Source organism: Mustela lutreola, chromosome 11, assembly GCF_030435805.1.
Source record: "Mustela lutreola isolate mMusLut2 chromosome 11, mMusLut2.pri, whole genome shotgun sequence".
NCBI lineage: Eukaryota > Metazoa > Chordata > Mammalia > Carnivora > Mustelidae > Mustela > Mustela lutreola.
The window spans coordinates 93,890,818-93,906,340 of NC_081300.1; the positions used below are offsets into that span (position 1 = coordinate 93,890,818).

General features: G+C 51.5%; 1 protein-coding gene across 6 annotated transcripts in view; it reads right to left on the bottom strand.

Annotated features, from left to right (window-relative positions):
* CUX2 (cut like homeobox 2) overlaps window positions 1-15,523 on the bottom strand; it is a 325,354-nt gene that overhangs the window by 24,443 nt on the left and 285,388 nt on the right. For all 6 annotated transcript variants that reach the window (XM_059139080.1, XM_059139079.1, XM_059139078.1 and 3 more), the window contains 8 exons: window positions 14,684-14,818; window positions 11,587-11,710; window positions 9,747-9,823; window positions 8,809-8,875; window positions 7,324-7,372; window positions 3,735-3,839; window positions 470-661; window positions 323-381 (listed from right to left, as the gene is read on the bottom strand). In XM_059139080.1, coding sequence (XP_058995063.1) covers window positions 323-381; window positions 470-661; window positions 3,735-3,839; window positions 7,324-7,372; window positions 8,809-8,875; window positions 9,747-9,823; window positions 11,587-11,710; window positions 14,684-14,818 — 808 coding nt within the window. The remainder of the gene's footprint in view (window positions 1-322; window positions 382-469; window positions 662-3,734; window positions 3,840-7,323; window positions 7,373-8,808; window positions 8,876-9,746; window positions 9,824-11,586; window positions 11,711-14,683; window positions 14,819-15,523) is intronic.

Consider the following 15,523-nt stretch of genomic DNA (forward strand, 5'->3'; position numbering starts at 1 on the left):
CTGTGAGCCGGCTCCAGTGATAGCTGGAGGGGTGCTACCCTAACCAAGCCCCGCGGGCCGGCCTGAGCTCATCCGGTGCAAGCACCATTCCGCCAGTTCCCGCACGGGCCATGAGCCGCCTTGCAAGTTCTCGGGTAGGTGGCTCTGGAGGGCAAAGAGCCAAGTGTGGTTCAGTTCTGAGACCCAGGCTGCCCTGGGGGAGGGACAGGGGTATCACCAAGTGGGGTGTGGTGGGAGGAAGGGAAGATCATGAACTATGTCCAGGGTCCCTCCTCACCCAGGAAGAGGGCTGGGCGTGGTGGGGTCCCACTCCCCATGGTACCTCAGTTCTGTTTTAATTTCTTCATAGTCAGACTGCGCCTGGAGCTTCTCTTCCAGCTTCTAGAGGAGAAAGCAAAGATGGATTCAGGCTGGCCCACATCCTTCTGCCCCGCCCGTCTCCTGTCTGCACACCTCTCCCAAGACCTACTTCTATGGCCTCGGACTTAGCCGTGAGCTGCCGCTCCAGGTCCGCGATCTGGTTGGCCGAGGTCTCCTCTAGTTCCTGCAGAGAGTTCTGGAGGTGCTGCACGTCCTTCAGCAGCCGCAGGATCTCCCGATCCTTGGAGGCCAGCGCTGCTTCAAGTCGGGGGCCCGAGCACAGCGCGAAGTTCACCTTATCCTGAAGAAAAAGTGGGGCTTTGAGGGGCTAAGAGGTGTGGGGCAGGGGGCTGGAGGGCTGGCTACCCCACCCCCGAACCCCAGACAAAAGGGGAAATCCATCCATGGCATCCTCCCCCACCCCTGGTGCTGTGCTCCCCGGAGTGACTCAGCCCCTCTTTCCAGGCTCTGGCGTTCCTCCTCCTGTCTCTGAGCCTTTGCTCAGGCCAGTTCTACCAGCCCCGATGCCTTCCCTCTAGTATTCAACCTGGGGTGCGGGAGGAGAGTGGGTAGGGAAGATTTTCTGGAGGCAGATGTGTATAAACTGTGCAGAAGTTCTAGAACAAGTTAGTGACTTGAAAAACTGCTTGGCAGCGTCCGCTAAGGGTGGATATGCGCACTTCTGCCTGGTGCATATGTCGGGGGGAAGCAGGAAGCACGCACAAGGCACACATGTGAACACCAAGCTAACGGTCATAGCAGCCCTCTCTGACAGCCCCAAGCTGGAAGCCCTCCTCTGGCCACCAGATGCCCTCCAGTGAGAAGGGAGGATCGGGTTGGGGCACACCCACACCATAGAGAACGCTACAGCTCTGAAAACGGATAATCCACAACTACTAACACAGCACGGACTAGGCTCTCAGAATATGAAGGGAAAGGAGCCAGACCGCAAAGCATGTGTGCGGGATCTGACTCTGACCAGATACAAAAGCAGGCAAAGCCCAGCTGTGCGGTTAAGAGGAGAGTGGCTCCCTTGGGGAGTAGGTCCCGGATGGGGACCCCAGGGGGGCATTCTGAGGGCTGGGGACATTCTACCTGCTCATCTGGATGCTGGTTATGGCATCTCTGAAAAATTCAACATGCTGTACACTTAGGATATGCACATGTGTCCTTACACATATTATATTTCAATAAAACCTCGGTTATGAAAGGACCAAAAAAAGGGAAGTAGTCTAGTGAGGAAAGGGTGGGGATTGGGTGTTCCCGGCAGAGAGAACATCAAGATCAAGGTTTAGGTTTCTAAATCAGGCACAGGTCCTATCCCAGGGAGGCGTTTCCACTCATTCCAGGCAGACCCCTCAGGATTATACCTGAGACCCCACAGCCACAGGCCATGTGAGCGGTGGTTCCTTTCTCTTCCTAATTAGCCCCTAGCCCCAAGCCCTGTGGCTTCTCCAGGTTTTAGGAGATGGTCCCTTTGTCCTGGATGAAGAAGAAGTTTATGTTTGAGAGGACCTGAAGTTGGGCTTGTCCTAAGCAGCTGCAAATGAATCTAAGAAGCCTTACAAAAAACAAAAAACAAAAAAATGGAGCAGAAAACACAGCCTACCACTACCAATACCGGCTATTCTTCCAGGGAGATAAATGCCAATTAAAATAGGAAGCGGATGCCATTAACACATTAAATTAATTAGCATCGAGCGCCACTGTGGTGCTCAGAAAAACTTACCCCCCAAACCAGCAAAATTCCCCGTGGCTGATTAGCACAGGCATTTGCCGGATTCCACGGGGGTTAATTAAGAACCATCAGTAAATTCCGTCTAAGGCGACCCCAGGAGCCCTCTTGCTCTTGGTCTCTCTCACGCTCGCTCGTTGTGTTGTGCAGATATCCAGGCACACTGACGTCTACACACACTGCCTCCTGGGACACAGACACACATACAGCACACCCCGATACATGTACCTGCGAGAGTACTTGTGCTGACACGCAGATACACAGAAATACCTGGGCACCAAAGAGATGTGTGCACATGGACAGGTCACTGTGACACACAGATCATGTGTGTGCTGAGAGATCACATGCGATGTGGGCAAAACCACCTCAGGCTATAAGCCAAGAACCATTTTAGGTACTTTACATGTAATCCGCTCAACAGCCCTATAAGGTAGGTCTTACTTTTCAGGTGAGGAAACTGAGGCAGAGTTAGATTAAGGATACAGTTATCTGCCCAAAGGCCATATACAGATATACACATTCATGGTGACACACGTCAGGGGAGACACAGTCCGACACTGAAACAGAAAGACCAATACAGGCACAGGGGTCGTGTTTTGGGGAGTCTGGTGGAGTGAAACCTATGCTGGCCACTTCAGGTGTGTGCGGGGAGGCAGTAAATCACTCTGGAGCAGGCCTGTTGATGTAAGGAGTTGGGAATCGAATCCCTTGGTATGCAGAGATCTGGAAAGAAGGTGGACCAGCTGACTAAGGAACCTAAGGCTTCCTGGGAGAGGAGCAATGGCAACTTTTTTTTTTTTTTTAAAGTAGGCTCCACACCCAATGTGGGCCTTGAATTCATGACTGTGTGATCAAGTTGCGTGCTCTACTGACAGCCAGGTGCTCTGCGATGAAGACTCTTAACACAGGGCAGAGGGGTCGGTTGGGGTGACTCTGACTGAAATCCCTCTGACCCCAGGACCCCAGGCGGCCCCAACCATGAGGAAAGAGAAAGGTGCGCTAAGCTGGCTTAACACAGGAACCTCAGGATTGATGACTAAAGACTGGTGCTTTGTAGCATGCGGCTGTTTGGGAAAGCCTACTGGAATCACACTGGCATGTTCTGGGACCCAACTGGCTGATAGGACTGTTTACCTCAGATCTTGGTTAAGTGGTCCTACTGCGGTTTGGTAGGACTTGAGAACCAGTGGTCAATGGCGACACCTGGTGGCAGCTACCAGAACTGCACCTCTGCTCAAGAGCTCAAACTTACCCTCCCTCCCACCCAGTCTTGTCAGGCATCTGGCCATGGAAATGGTCCTCTTTGGCCTGAGTAAGTTGCTGGCATTCTTGGACAATTTGGGGTAAAGGAGAGCCTCCAAAGGAAGATGCTGGACTTCCTATTAATCACACATGGAAGCTTGAGCTTGCAAAGACCTGTGGCTGTATTTTGACCTTCAGCTGGTGAAGCAAGTCATAGTAATTATAGTTAACTATACACTGATGTTATTAAGATGCTATGCCCACTGTATCCACACACTTTCATGTGCCTAATTTCACACAGAGGTACATGACTGATCCACAAAATGTCATCCACATATTCATACTCACCAACATGGCTTTTCCCAACCTTTCCCTCTGGCTCCCGTATCATCCTTACCCCACTGGGTCCCTGGGGGGAGCAGCAGGCCAGGCGGATAGAGCTGTTAACAGAGGCGAGTTGTTCCCGAAGACTTTCTACCTCCCGCTGGGCAGCCTCAGCTCGCTGGGGGAGGAGAGTGGAGGCGAATGTGGTTAAGAGGGGAGCAGGGTCACACTGGATCCCACCCTGGCCTTCTGCCATCGCCCGGCACACCTGAGGAGGACTGGTGTTTGTCTCCAGCTCCCCTGGCACCTAGTGCCACCTGGATGGAGTGTCTGCAGAGTGTTTCCCAGCCCATGAGCTGTGGCAGGCCCCTGGGCAAGTTGCTTCCTCTCCCTGGGTCTCAGTTTTCCTCTTGTGAAATGCGGGCAATGAAATACATCTAAATTGGGATGCCGGCTTACCAAACTCGGTCTATGGTAGAACTTAACTCCTCAAAAATTTCTAAGAAAAAAGCCTGGAAGGAAGCCTCCAAATGTTCACAATGTAGCCTTGTGGCTTTTGAGAGAAATCTGTACTCTGCCATTCCCTGGTTGTGTGACCTTGGGGAGGAGATGTCATCTGCCCAGCCTGTTTCCCTCTTTATAAAATGGGGATGATAAAAAGAACCACCTCATCGATTTGTTTTGCAAAGTAAGTGATCTGGTAAATTACAACTCATTAGGTATTTCAGGTATCAATAGTTGGTTAACTTAATGAAAAAAGCCATGGCTGTAATTTTTATCCTCAGCTGGTGACACAGGTCATAACGATTATAGCTAACTTTCGTGTGATGTTGGCAATCAAGATGCCACTCCTACCACACACATACGGAGACCCACACACATCCACATTCACATTTTGTTAATTAATTAATTAATTTTTGTTAATTAATTTTTTAAATTGATTATTTGTTCACTTACTAGTATCCTGCCTTGTTCCAGAAATGGCTCAAGTAAGTTTTGTTTTGGGAAAGGTTTTGGGTGTGCGGGTATAGAGAAATACTTTGATGTTTCTGCACAGCTGGGGCTTCCCAAGCAAATCTGACTAAAACAGGATGGGGCTAAATGACAAGCCCAGAAGTCAGTTTCTGACATCTGCTGGTGAGAACGGCAGATGTTCCTCTCTGAAGATATGTGTTTACATTTCAAAGCGGGAGGAGACCCCGGCCATGGACACAACCCCTGGGTTGGAAAGCTGGGTTTATAGCTACTAGAAAGTTATGAGTTTTATCTCCCCCATGGAGAGAAATATTTGCTAAAAACCTAGGATCCTTGCCCTTCTGTCTGTTAGGACACTAGGGAGCTAGTTTTCTCCCTCTCAAAGAGTTCCCTCTCCTATATATAGCCACCTGGATTCACGTCTGGGGGTTCCTTGTCCCCAGTAAGAAATCTGGTGCTTGCAGGACGATGACTGATTGTCACCCCCAGGGGAAAGAGCTGGGGCAAACTGGCCGGGTTATTACTATGTAAACAGTAATAATAGTAAATACTATTTACTATGTAAATAGCAATACTGATCTGCTCTGCTCCAGAATCCTCTTGTTCACATTTTGGATAGTCTTAACACAGATTAAAGAAACCCTCATACGATGACATTTATTTTCTTCTCCATACTTTCTATAACGAGGTTTTACTTTTATACTCAGAGAAGATGAACATTAAAAAAATTGTTTCCTGTTCAAACTGCTCTAAGATCTCTTTCCTCAAGCCTATTAAACTGGTGAAGATCCAAAAGTTGGGTGACACATGGTACTAGCGAGGCTGCAGGGGAACAGGCCCTCTCTTCAACTAGCTGCAGGGAGGGTAAACTGAGCAGTTTGGTCACATCTGTCAGATAAAAATGCACAGATCCTCCGCCCAGTAGTTCCACTTCTCAGAATTTATCCTATTTATTGGCTCATGCAGGTCTGAAATAGTGTCTGTGCCAGGGTGTTCCCCGAGGGACTGACGATGATGGTATGTGGCTGGAAATACCATGGTCTTCACCAGTTAGGGACTGGTTAGACCACGGGCGGACAAACTGCAGCCGGATGCCTGGTTTGTGTACCAGGTTTTTCTGGAACACAGCCACATCCATTCGCTTGCATACAGTCTATGCTTTCACGTACGGGAAAGCGGATAAGCTGTGACAGAGACCTACAGAGCTGGGCATAGTTCCTCTCTGCCCCTTCACAGAATGCCCCCCCCCCCCCCCGCCCGGTTACATGGCAGTGCGGCCCTGTAGGGCAATACGAACGGCCATGAATAAACTATTTCTATACAGACACGGAACGAGTTCTAAGATACACACATGGAAAAAAGAAGGTTCAGGAGGGTGGGTACAGTATGTTATAGTTTTTTCTTTTAAAAGGGGTAAAAATCCATATTCATGAGCTTGTGGTTGGAGCTCTACAAGGAGACCCTAGAAACCAGAGAGGCTGCCAAAGGGAGGGGAACTGGCAAGCCGAGTTGGGGAAGGAGATGGGAGCTCCCCAAGTATAAACTTTTCTGTGTTTTGAACTATGTAAATGGATTATGTATTCAAAAAATTACCCTGAAAATGCTACCCCTTTCTATGTTTCTCTGCAGGTGGGAGGGTCCTGCCCTTATGCCCACACAGCCATGCCTCTGGGCCTTTGCTCCTGCGGTGCCTTCTGCCCGGAATGCCCTTCCTCCAGAGAACGGCTCCTGGACTGCTAAGTGTGTTCCTCCAGAGCAATGACCCACTTGTGACCAATGTGACCCACTTGCTGTCACACTGCTTGGCCATGACCCTGGCTGCTGGGTTTGCTGGGAGCCGGGTGCGGGTAGAGACTCCAGACCGGAGCCCATGGCTACATTTCACCTCCATTCAGGCTCTTGCCAGCTTTGCCCACCAGACGGCAACAGGTCTGAGGCCAGAAGGCAGGGTGCGGGACCCCATTCACATATGTGAAAACGGGGACTCGCAGAGTCTCATAGACTTTCCAGGACCTGGGCTCGGACTAGAAGATGGGGAACCCAATGAAGTTTGGGGTCTGCCCAGTGCTTGGCTGGTGGGGCTGGGGTCAAGGGAGAAGGCTGCAGGAGACCTGGTGGTGGGGAGGGAGGGAAAGAAGCAGCAGGGGTTTGTCCCCTGTCACCACCACAGGCTCTGGGGAATACGGTTCCTTACTTGGTCTGCTTGGGAGAGACCCATGTCCCAGCTAGGCCTGCACTCTAGGCTCACCAGTCACTGCTTTGCCGCCTTCCTCCCGTTGGAGAGGCCTCCTGTACAGCCACCAGGGAAGGCACTGCTGTTCTCTGTAGGTGGCCTCCTGGCCTTCGCCCAGGCTGTTCCCTGGCCTGGAATGCTATCCGGGCATCCGTTTTCAATTTGTTCATCAGATCTCAGCATCACGCCCTTTCTCCATGATGTCTCTGACCCTTGAGTCTGGGTCAGGCGTCCCTCCCCGCTGCTGCTTTCTCGTCACCCTATTTCTGAGTGTCCCGTCAGCATCCTTTCCTCCTCCCTCTGGGAGCTCAGGGTCCGGGCACCTCCTGGCCCTAGCACTCAGCATGGCACACGGCACTGATATCAACAGATATCAACTGGGTTCAGTCCCTCCCCCACCCCAGCCCGAGCCCCCAACCCTGGGCAGAGTGAGTATTAGCATACATCTTCTCACCTGATTAGCTTTCTCCAAGTTGGTCATGATCAGGCCGACTTCATCTGCCCTGAGACAGAAAGAGAAGATCCTGAGAAGGGCTTCTGGCAGCCCCTGGGCCCCTACCCCGATAACCCCAGCCCCTGCCTGAAACTAAAGGCCCGCCACAGGAGGTCAAGGAGGCTGCCGTCTACACTTCCTGCTGGAGAGAAACGGGGCTGGGCACTAAAGAGCCCAGTATGTCTGGAAATGGGACGGGGGCCTCAGCACAACACCTCTTCCGGGCAACCTGGCCTGCCGCAACCCCAGGTGGGGACAGAGCTACGCCTCCCAGCCTTTGTCCCTGCTGTGCCTTCTGCCTGGAATGCCCTTCCTCAAGAGGACAGGACCCTGAGCTTTAAAAGCCAGCTCCAAAGTGTCCTCCGAGGAGGCCTCCCTCAGCTATCTCCGTGGTGCTCCTTTGTTTATTTGCTGCCCCCCCAACCCCCACGGTCCCAGCACTAAGGGGGCCAGGACAGGCCGTATCCACCTCGGTCGCCCCTCTGCTGAGCATGGGGTTGGGGGGGGCCACAGGAGGCCTGCGGGGAGCATTTGGTGACTAGAAGCTGTGCGTGTGCTTTAGGTATGTTGGGGCCTTCTTTCATGCAAGCTGTTCCCCCCTGCTCAGAGCACCTGACCTGGCATTCTCCACGTGGCTATCTCCTTCTCATTCTGAAGGTCATCTCCTCAGGTAAGCCCTCTGTGACTATGCTGGATAATAGGACCCAACCCTCCCTGTGATTCTCTCTTGCTGCTCTTGGTTCTTCCTTTCTCAGCATTCACCAGGCACCCAGAACAGTGCCAAGCATACAGTAAGTGCTCAATAGTAATCTGTGAAGGAATGCATTTATCTCTGTACATTATCAGTTATTGTCTGTCTCTTCTCCTCAACTGAGGACAGCATCATGTTCTAGCATTTCTTCCAGGGACCAGCACAGCACTGGGTAAACAGTAGGTGTTTAATAAGTGTCTGTGGAATAAATGATGTCTTTTTTTTTTTTTTTTTAAATGATGTCTTAAAGCCATGTTGAGTCCAGAGTAATTTAAGTGAATTGACACTCAGCCCCTGAGGGTTGGACTGTGGAGTTGTGGTGGAGACAGTTCTAGGAATTTGGGGTAAGGTGAAGGACCCCACTCAGCAAACCTGCTCAGCCACGACCCAGAACGTCATTTATAGTCTGGCACATGAATGGCACAGCAAATGACCAGTGAGCAGCTGTGTGCCTACGGGGCTAGGGAGCACGGGGTGCTTAATGAAATAGGTGTTTCAGGCAGTGAGTTAGAGGGAGGAGTCAGGAAGGAATATTTGAGAGGGCCCGAGGGTGGAGGCAGGCATGGGGGTGTTGGAGGGAGGAGGCATATTTGAGAAGGTCAGAGGGAAGAGACACATCTGGTAAGATAGGAGGGAGGAGGGATGTCTGGGAGGGCCAGAGAGAGAAGACACGCCTCAGCAGGGTTTTCACTTACTTGGATGCTGCCTCCTCATCATATTTTCGCCGCAGTTCCAGCAGCTCTGTCTGTGTGGCCTTTAACGCTGGGAAAAATTAAAAAGCCAGGGTGAAGTGCCCCCCCACATTCCCCAGGACCCCATTCCTTCTGCAGGGCTCAGAAGGCAGAATGAGGTTCAAGGTGGTAAGGGAAGACCTTTCTTTTGGTTAGAACCAGTGACAGGTAGAGTTTCCTGCCCATGGAGGGGCTTCAAGCTGGTTGGAGGGTGGACAGGATGATCTTCTAGGGGTCTATGAAGCTTAGAGGACCCATGTAAGCAGTAGGGGTGTTCTGTCCCATGGCCTTGGGTATAAGCTGTCCCACAGGTTACTTCAGGACCTGGGTGGGGCCATCCGTCCATGAGCTCACCTATCCCAAGGTCCAGACTGGCAAGTGAGGGGGACAGAGAGGAGCAATGAAATCAACAGATATGTGTATATTACAATAAATGAGAAATTTCTTATAAAATTCCAGATTTCTGATTTCTCCAAGAAAATCGAAGGCTTGGTGACACTGGGTCATATGGCCATGCCTGGCTGGTGCTCACAGTGGCCATCTCTTTAGCCAAGGCCCAAGTGGTCCAGTTTGCCTCAGACCCCACCCTGCCCTAGTGCCTTCCCTAACTTGGCTGGCTTGGTTGTGAGTCTGGCCCCTGCAGGCACTGTGTTACTCCTGATTTAATTCTATTTCTCAAACCCTCTCTCCACAGCAATGTGGCCTCTGGAGACTGGGCTCAGACCCCCACTGGGTAATGCTGAACTATCCCCTTCCTCCTCAAACCCCCCCATTGCCTTCCTGATTCCAAAATACCTGAGCCTGAGTTTATAGTGTCACTGACTGTCCCCTCCCACGCCCCTTCCTGGTCCTACTGGGCTGGGGAGCTGCACGGGGCCAGGGAATGTGTGCCAGATACATACCTGAATGTAGGACTTTGATCTTTTCCTCTGCCTCCCCCAGTCTGGCTGCCAAAGTGATTTGTACTTCTTGAAGGCCCCTGCGGAGAGACCGGGCCTGTTCACACTGGCTCTGCACACGCCCATGTGCATGGGCCTTGCCTGGGTCCCCGAGTCAGCCCTCCTGGCTTCCTATTCCTCTCACCTGCTCTCTGTAATCACATGTACCACTGCCTTGTTACTCGGTCCTTAAACATGACCTTCAGGCACTTGGCTGCCTTGCTTTTTGCTAACTGTGTGGACCTGTATTAGTCAGTGACTTTGTCTCTCCGGGCATCAATTTCCTCATCTGTAAAATAAGGTTCCTGATGGTCTTTGCCTCCATGGGTGCTGTGAAAATCTCCAGCGTGATGCTGGTTCTCCCTCAGTACCATTACTTACTATTCCTGTACCCAGGGAGGCATTTTTTCCCATTTCTGGGTCAGTTGTTTGGGATAGTCACCCAGCCCACTGCAGCCAAGAGTTTTGGTGTGACGCACGTGTTTCAGCAGAGACAGAGGGGCCGCAGCTGACCTGGGGGAGGGTTTATACAAAGCCTGGGCCTTATGTTGTCTGGCTCAGAGACCCTAGGGAAGGAGCCCCTTTACCTCTGGTCCTATATCCTGTCCCTTCCCCTCTCTTACATTCCTCCAATCACACCACCTCCTTGCTGGTCAAATGCACCAGGCATGTTTCTACCTCCGGGCCTTTGCACTGGCTGTCCCCTCTGTGTGTAACACCCTTCCCCTAAATATCTGTAAGTTCCCCTCCCTCACCTTCGTAGGGCTTTGCTCACCTCCTCAGTGAGGCCTCCCCTCATACACTATTTAAAACTTTGGCTTCAATCTCATCCCCTCCCCCCCTTTATTTTCCTTCACAACCCTTATCATCATGTAGCAGACCATTTATTTATCTGGTTTATTTGTGTCTTCCTCATGAGAAAGTAAACTCCAGGAGAGTAGGAGGTTTGTCTCTTTGTTCACTGCTGTGTCCCTAGGACAGTGCTTGGCACACAGCAGGTGGCTCCATAAATACATGGGACAAACACATGATGAAGTAAGTGAGCAAAAGGATACATGTAATGACCACCATGAAGCTGGTCTAGAAATGCCCCAAGGATCCAGATTTATAACAAGCAGGTATTCAGGTATTATTATTCTCACAACAACTGTAAGGGCAACCATTTACTTGACACACTTCTCCAAGTGAGTGCCGGGCTAAGCACATGCATTCACTCTCACAGCAGACTAGGAGTTGATAGCACCTGTCCACCTGATCAGGCTACAGTACCCAGTTATTCAACCACACACTAATCTTGGGGTTGCTGTGAAGGTATTCTGTAGTTAGGGCTAACATCTACAGTCAGCTGACATTAAGTAAAGGAGAATAATCTCAATAATGTGGGTGGGCCTTGTCTAATCAGTTGCAGAGCTTAAGAATAAAACTAAGGAAGAAGAAATTCTTCTCAAGATTGCAGCACTGACTCCTGCCTGACAGTTTGCAGCCTGCTGGCTGCCTCTACCGATTCAGACTTTTCAGTCCCACCAGCGTGAACTAAGTCTTTAAAACACATGTCTTAATTAAAATAGAAAAATTTCTTTCTTTTCTTTCCCCCTCTGGGGAATCCTGACTAATACACCACCATTAGCCTCACTTTCCAGCAGGGGAAACTGAAGCTCAGACAGGTGATGTGAGCTGCCCAGGGCTGGCTGTTGAGCTGCTGAAATGGGCCAGGCCTGCATCTCTACCTCCAACCTACATCTGGATTCCCTGACGGTCCCACCTCCCAGCCAGGTGGGGGGCCCACCTGCTCCTCCCCACTCACTTTTGTTTCTCCGCCTCATTTCTCTGCAGCAAAGTTTCTGTCAGGAGGGCTTTGCTGGGAATGCCCGGGAGGCGGCTCCCCTCAGTCAGCGTGGGCCCCGCCGGAGACGTCCCCTCTCTCTGCTCTGGAGGGAAAAAAAGAGGGAAAACCACCCATCGCTGGAAGTGGCACAGCAGCCAGAGCTGTGTTCTGCAAATCGGAGGGTCTGGGAGGGCTGGGACTCAGTTTTCCAAACTCAGGTGATGGAGAGAGTGCAGCTGGAGAGACCTGCCATCACCATGGTCAACTGGGTTGTTGCCCTTGGAGGGCGTGTGTGAATGAATGTCCAGTTCCAGTGTGCCAGCCCCAGCCAGCACGCCCTGAAGCTTCCTCTACCCTCTTGCACCTGTTCCTGCCTCCTCGGCCTTTTTACTTTTTTAAGGGTCATGGTAAAATACACGTAAAAGTATACAATTCAGTGACATTTAGTACATTCACGTATTGTGCAACCGTGAGCACTAATTCCAGAATGTCATCAAAAGGAAGCCCGTCCCCACTAAGCAGTCACTCCTTTTCCTCTCCCCCCACCCTTGGCAATCACCAATCTGCTTTCTGTCTCTGGGGACTTGCATATCCTGGATATTTCTTATCACCGGAATCACACATAATATATGTCCTTCCGCGTCCGGCTTCTTTTACTTAGCAAAATGTTTTCGAGGTTCATCCAGGTTGTAGCATGGATCAGACCATCACTCATTTTTATGATTCACTAATATTCCATTTCATGGACAGGCCACATTTTGTTTTCCCATTCATCTGCCGATAGACATCTGGCTTGTTTCCACCTTCGGCAGCTGTGAATAGGGCTATTGCAAACATGTGTGTACATGTGTTTGAGCACCTGTTCTCAGTTCTCTGGAGTAGACACCTAGGAGTGAAAGTGCTGGGCCATGGGGTTGCTGTGGGTTTAACTTCCCCTCCCCACAGCTGATGGCGCACACTCAGAGGCTCGGTCACAGCCCACTGCACCTGCAGGAACGCCTGTACAGGGCCCATATCAGGTCTCGCTTCGCAGGCCCGTGGGATTCTCCTTCAGGGAATCAGTGTGTGTGTGCCCCGGGCACTCAATTTATCATGGGGACAAAGGGTGCTCAGGGACCGGCCATCAAGGGTGTCCCAAGAATCCCCAAATCTGGGCTTCTGGCCTTGGGTCCGACGGACTCCTTTAAGCTCTGTCCTGGTTTTAGGCTCCTCTGGTGAGTGCAGAGCTGGGCAGTTTGCAGAGTGGGTCCCTTGAGGGCCCAACAGTTTTCAGGCCCTGGCTTGTTCACAAACACACACACACACACATACATGGGACGTTCCAGGGGCTGAGGACACAGCAGCGAACAAATAGGGTTTGACCATCGTGAGGCACAGCAACAAGTGTTCTCATGGAGAAACACAGCCCAGGGCCAAGTCAAGAGCCCTTGGTTTGAATCCCCGCTTGACTGCTTGCTGCCTCTAAGACTGTTACCCCGTTTGTCAAACGGGGCCAGTGACACCCCAGAAAGTTAACAGGAGGAGACAGTGGGAAACCGTGTGACAGGCACATGGCACAGAGTAAATGCTCTCAAGAGGCAGTTCCCACAAGCGTCATTATTCTAATAGAGGGAAATTCAAACCCTAGAGGGACCTCTGAGGCCACACAGAGCCATCGCTGTATGAGCTGGTTTGTCAGGGAGGCTGGAAAGGCATTCTGAGTACAGGAACAGAGCCGGCAAAGTGCTGCATTTTAGTCACCATTAATCTTCCCCAGAGGACCCTGCCAAGGACCAGGCATACAGTAGGTGCTCACTGGCACTGGAAGGAAGGGAGGGGCTGTGAGATGGCGAGCGCGCCGGAGCAGTCAGACTGACTTGGTGGGCCTCAGCCCATGATCTCCACGACTCTAGGAGGTAGACCAGGGGTCTGCAATGACAGCTCTTGGGCCAAATCTGGCCCACCTCCCCTCCTGTTTTGCCTATCAAGTTTTATTGGAACACAGCCACACCCACTCATTTCCCCAAGTTCTACGGCTTTTTTTCCACACAGTTGAGTAGTTGTGACAGAAAATATGTGGCCTGCAAAGCCTGAAGTATGTACTCCCTGGCCCTTTACAAAAAAAAGAAAAAAAAAAAAAAGGTAAATTTGCTGAACTTTGAGGTAAATTCTCCTCATTTATTCCTTAGTCTCGTCCCCTTCTCTCTGCTTCATTTGTCCCCCAAAACATTTCTTACACCGGAAGTACTGTATATTTAACATTTATTGGTTGACAGTCAGCCTTACATTCTAGAAGGTCAGAGCCACAAGGGCAGGGATTTGGGCCTTATTTGTTCCCGGCTATGTCGCCAGTGCCTATGACAGTGTCTGGCTTGAAGCTCAACCAACACCCAAGACTCAGATGGTCACCAAGAGCTTTCAGGGCTGCATTTGTGCCTCCCCAGAGACCTCCTCCTTCACCTGCCATGGGTAACCACTATGCTCGCTTCTGTTCATCATTCTCCTGCTTTTAAACATTTTTAATCATCATATATGTATATCTGAACTCTATTTTTAGCTCTCCCAGTTTCTTGACTTGCCTCGCTAGATGCCGGGACAGTGCTGTGTTCCCCACATCCTGTTTCCCTCCCCTGTGGGGGCACACAGTCAGCCTGCCCTTCCTGGTTCCCCTGCAGCTGGGCGGGGCCCCATGACGGAGTTTGGGTCACCGGGATGTGGCTGGAGGTGCTGTGTGCCACGTCTGAGCCTGGACCCATAAACCTCGGTATGATCCTCTGCAGTCTTTCTCTTCCCGTTGGCTGGTTGTAACAGTCACTGTCATGTGTTGAAGACGGCAGGATCTCCACAGCTTGGGTGTGTGAGTGACCACATGGAGTGTCCCCTCCAACCTGCCACCCTTTAAATATATTATGCTTCTGCGATTTGGGATTGGCTTGTTTCAGCAGTGGTGTACCATAACCCACCCTACATGGAAAATGATAAAGTCAAGCTCCTAGGTGTCCCTACCCCCATCCCTCCAAAGATGGCCAAGCCAAGCTGCTGAAGATCCACAGCCCATTTGTTTATTAGGGACATCCCATGAAGGCCTTATCAGTACCTTTGGGGCCCAGGAGCTCGGGGTGCCTCTTCCACGAAGTGTGGAGGTCTCGCCGCGGCTGCCCAGTAGAGTCGAAGCTGGGGGGCTGCAGTCTGTCGTCTAGGCTGCGTGTCGCTTCAAACACAGGCACAGGGTCTGCATACACAGAGAGAAGAGCCCAGGAGTGGGTGTGGGGGAGCCCTGAGGGCTGCCCAGGCTGAGGCTGTAGGGCCTGGTGGGTTCCCCTACAGGGAGTGGAGGGGACCATCCACGAGAGCCTTCTGGAGTTGCTCCGATGGCTTAGGAGAGCAATGTGGAATTTCTGCTCTGTGAGGGAGTAGCCTTTTTCAGGTACCTGCTCAGGGGAGCGTGTGCCAGCCCCATGGGTGTGGGTATCTTGCCCACCTGGGAATAGTAATAACAATAATTGTCACAGTAACTGCATTTTCTGGATTCTACGGTGCCATCTGTGGTGGCCATGAGACCGTGCCTTGTACACCAACCCCGGGAGGTGTCAGTACGCAAGGACCCCGCTCCTACAACCAGCCTTCCCCTGGCGTGCAGGTAGCTGGCGGGGAGGGGACAGACTCCTGAGGGATACAGGACTGCACTGACGGCCAGCGACTCCTCCAAGGCCTGCCCAGCGCGGACAGATGGTCAAGACCAAACCAACCGGATGCTTCCACCCAGGTCCCCGCCCTTCCCTCCTCTGAGGCCTCCTCTGCCTCGCTCCCTATTTTTCTTCTCCTGCACTTCCTCAATACGATCTATCTAGCTCTTTATCTAATCCGTGGGGTGCCTTTCAATGGACCTGGACCAACACACCATCATTTGTTATATGCAAGTTCTATCTTTTAAGAA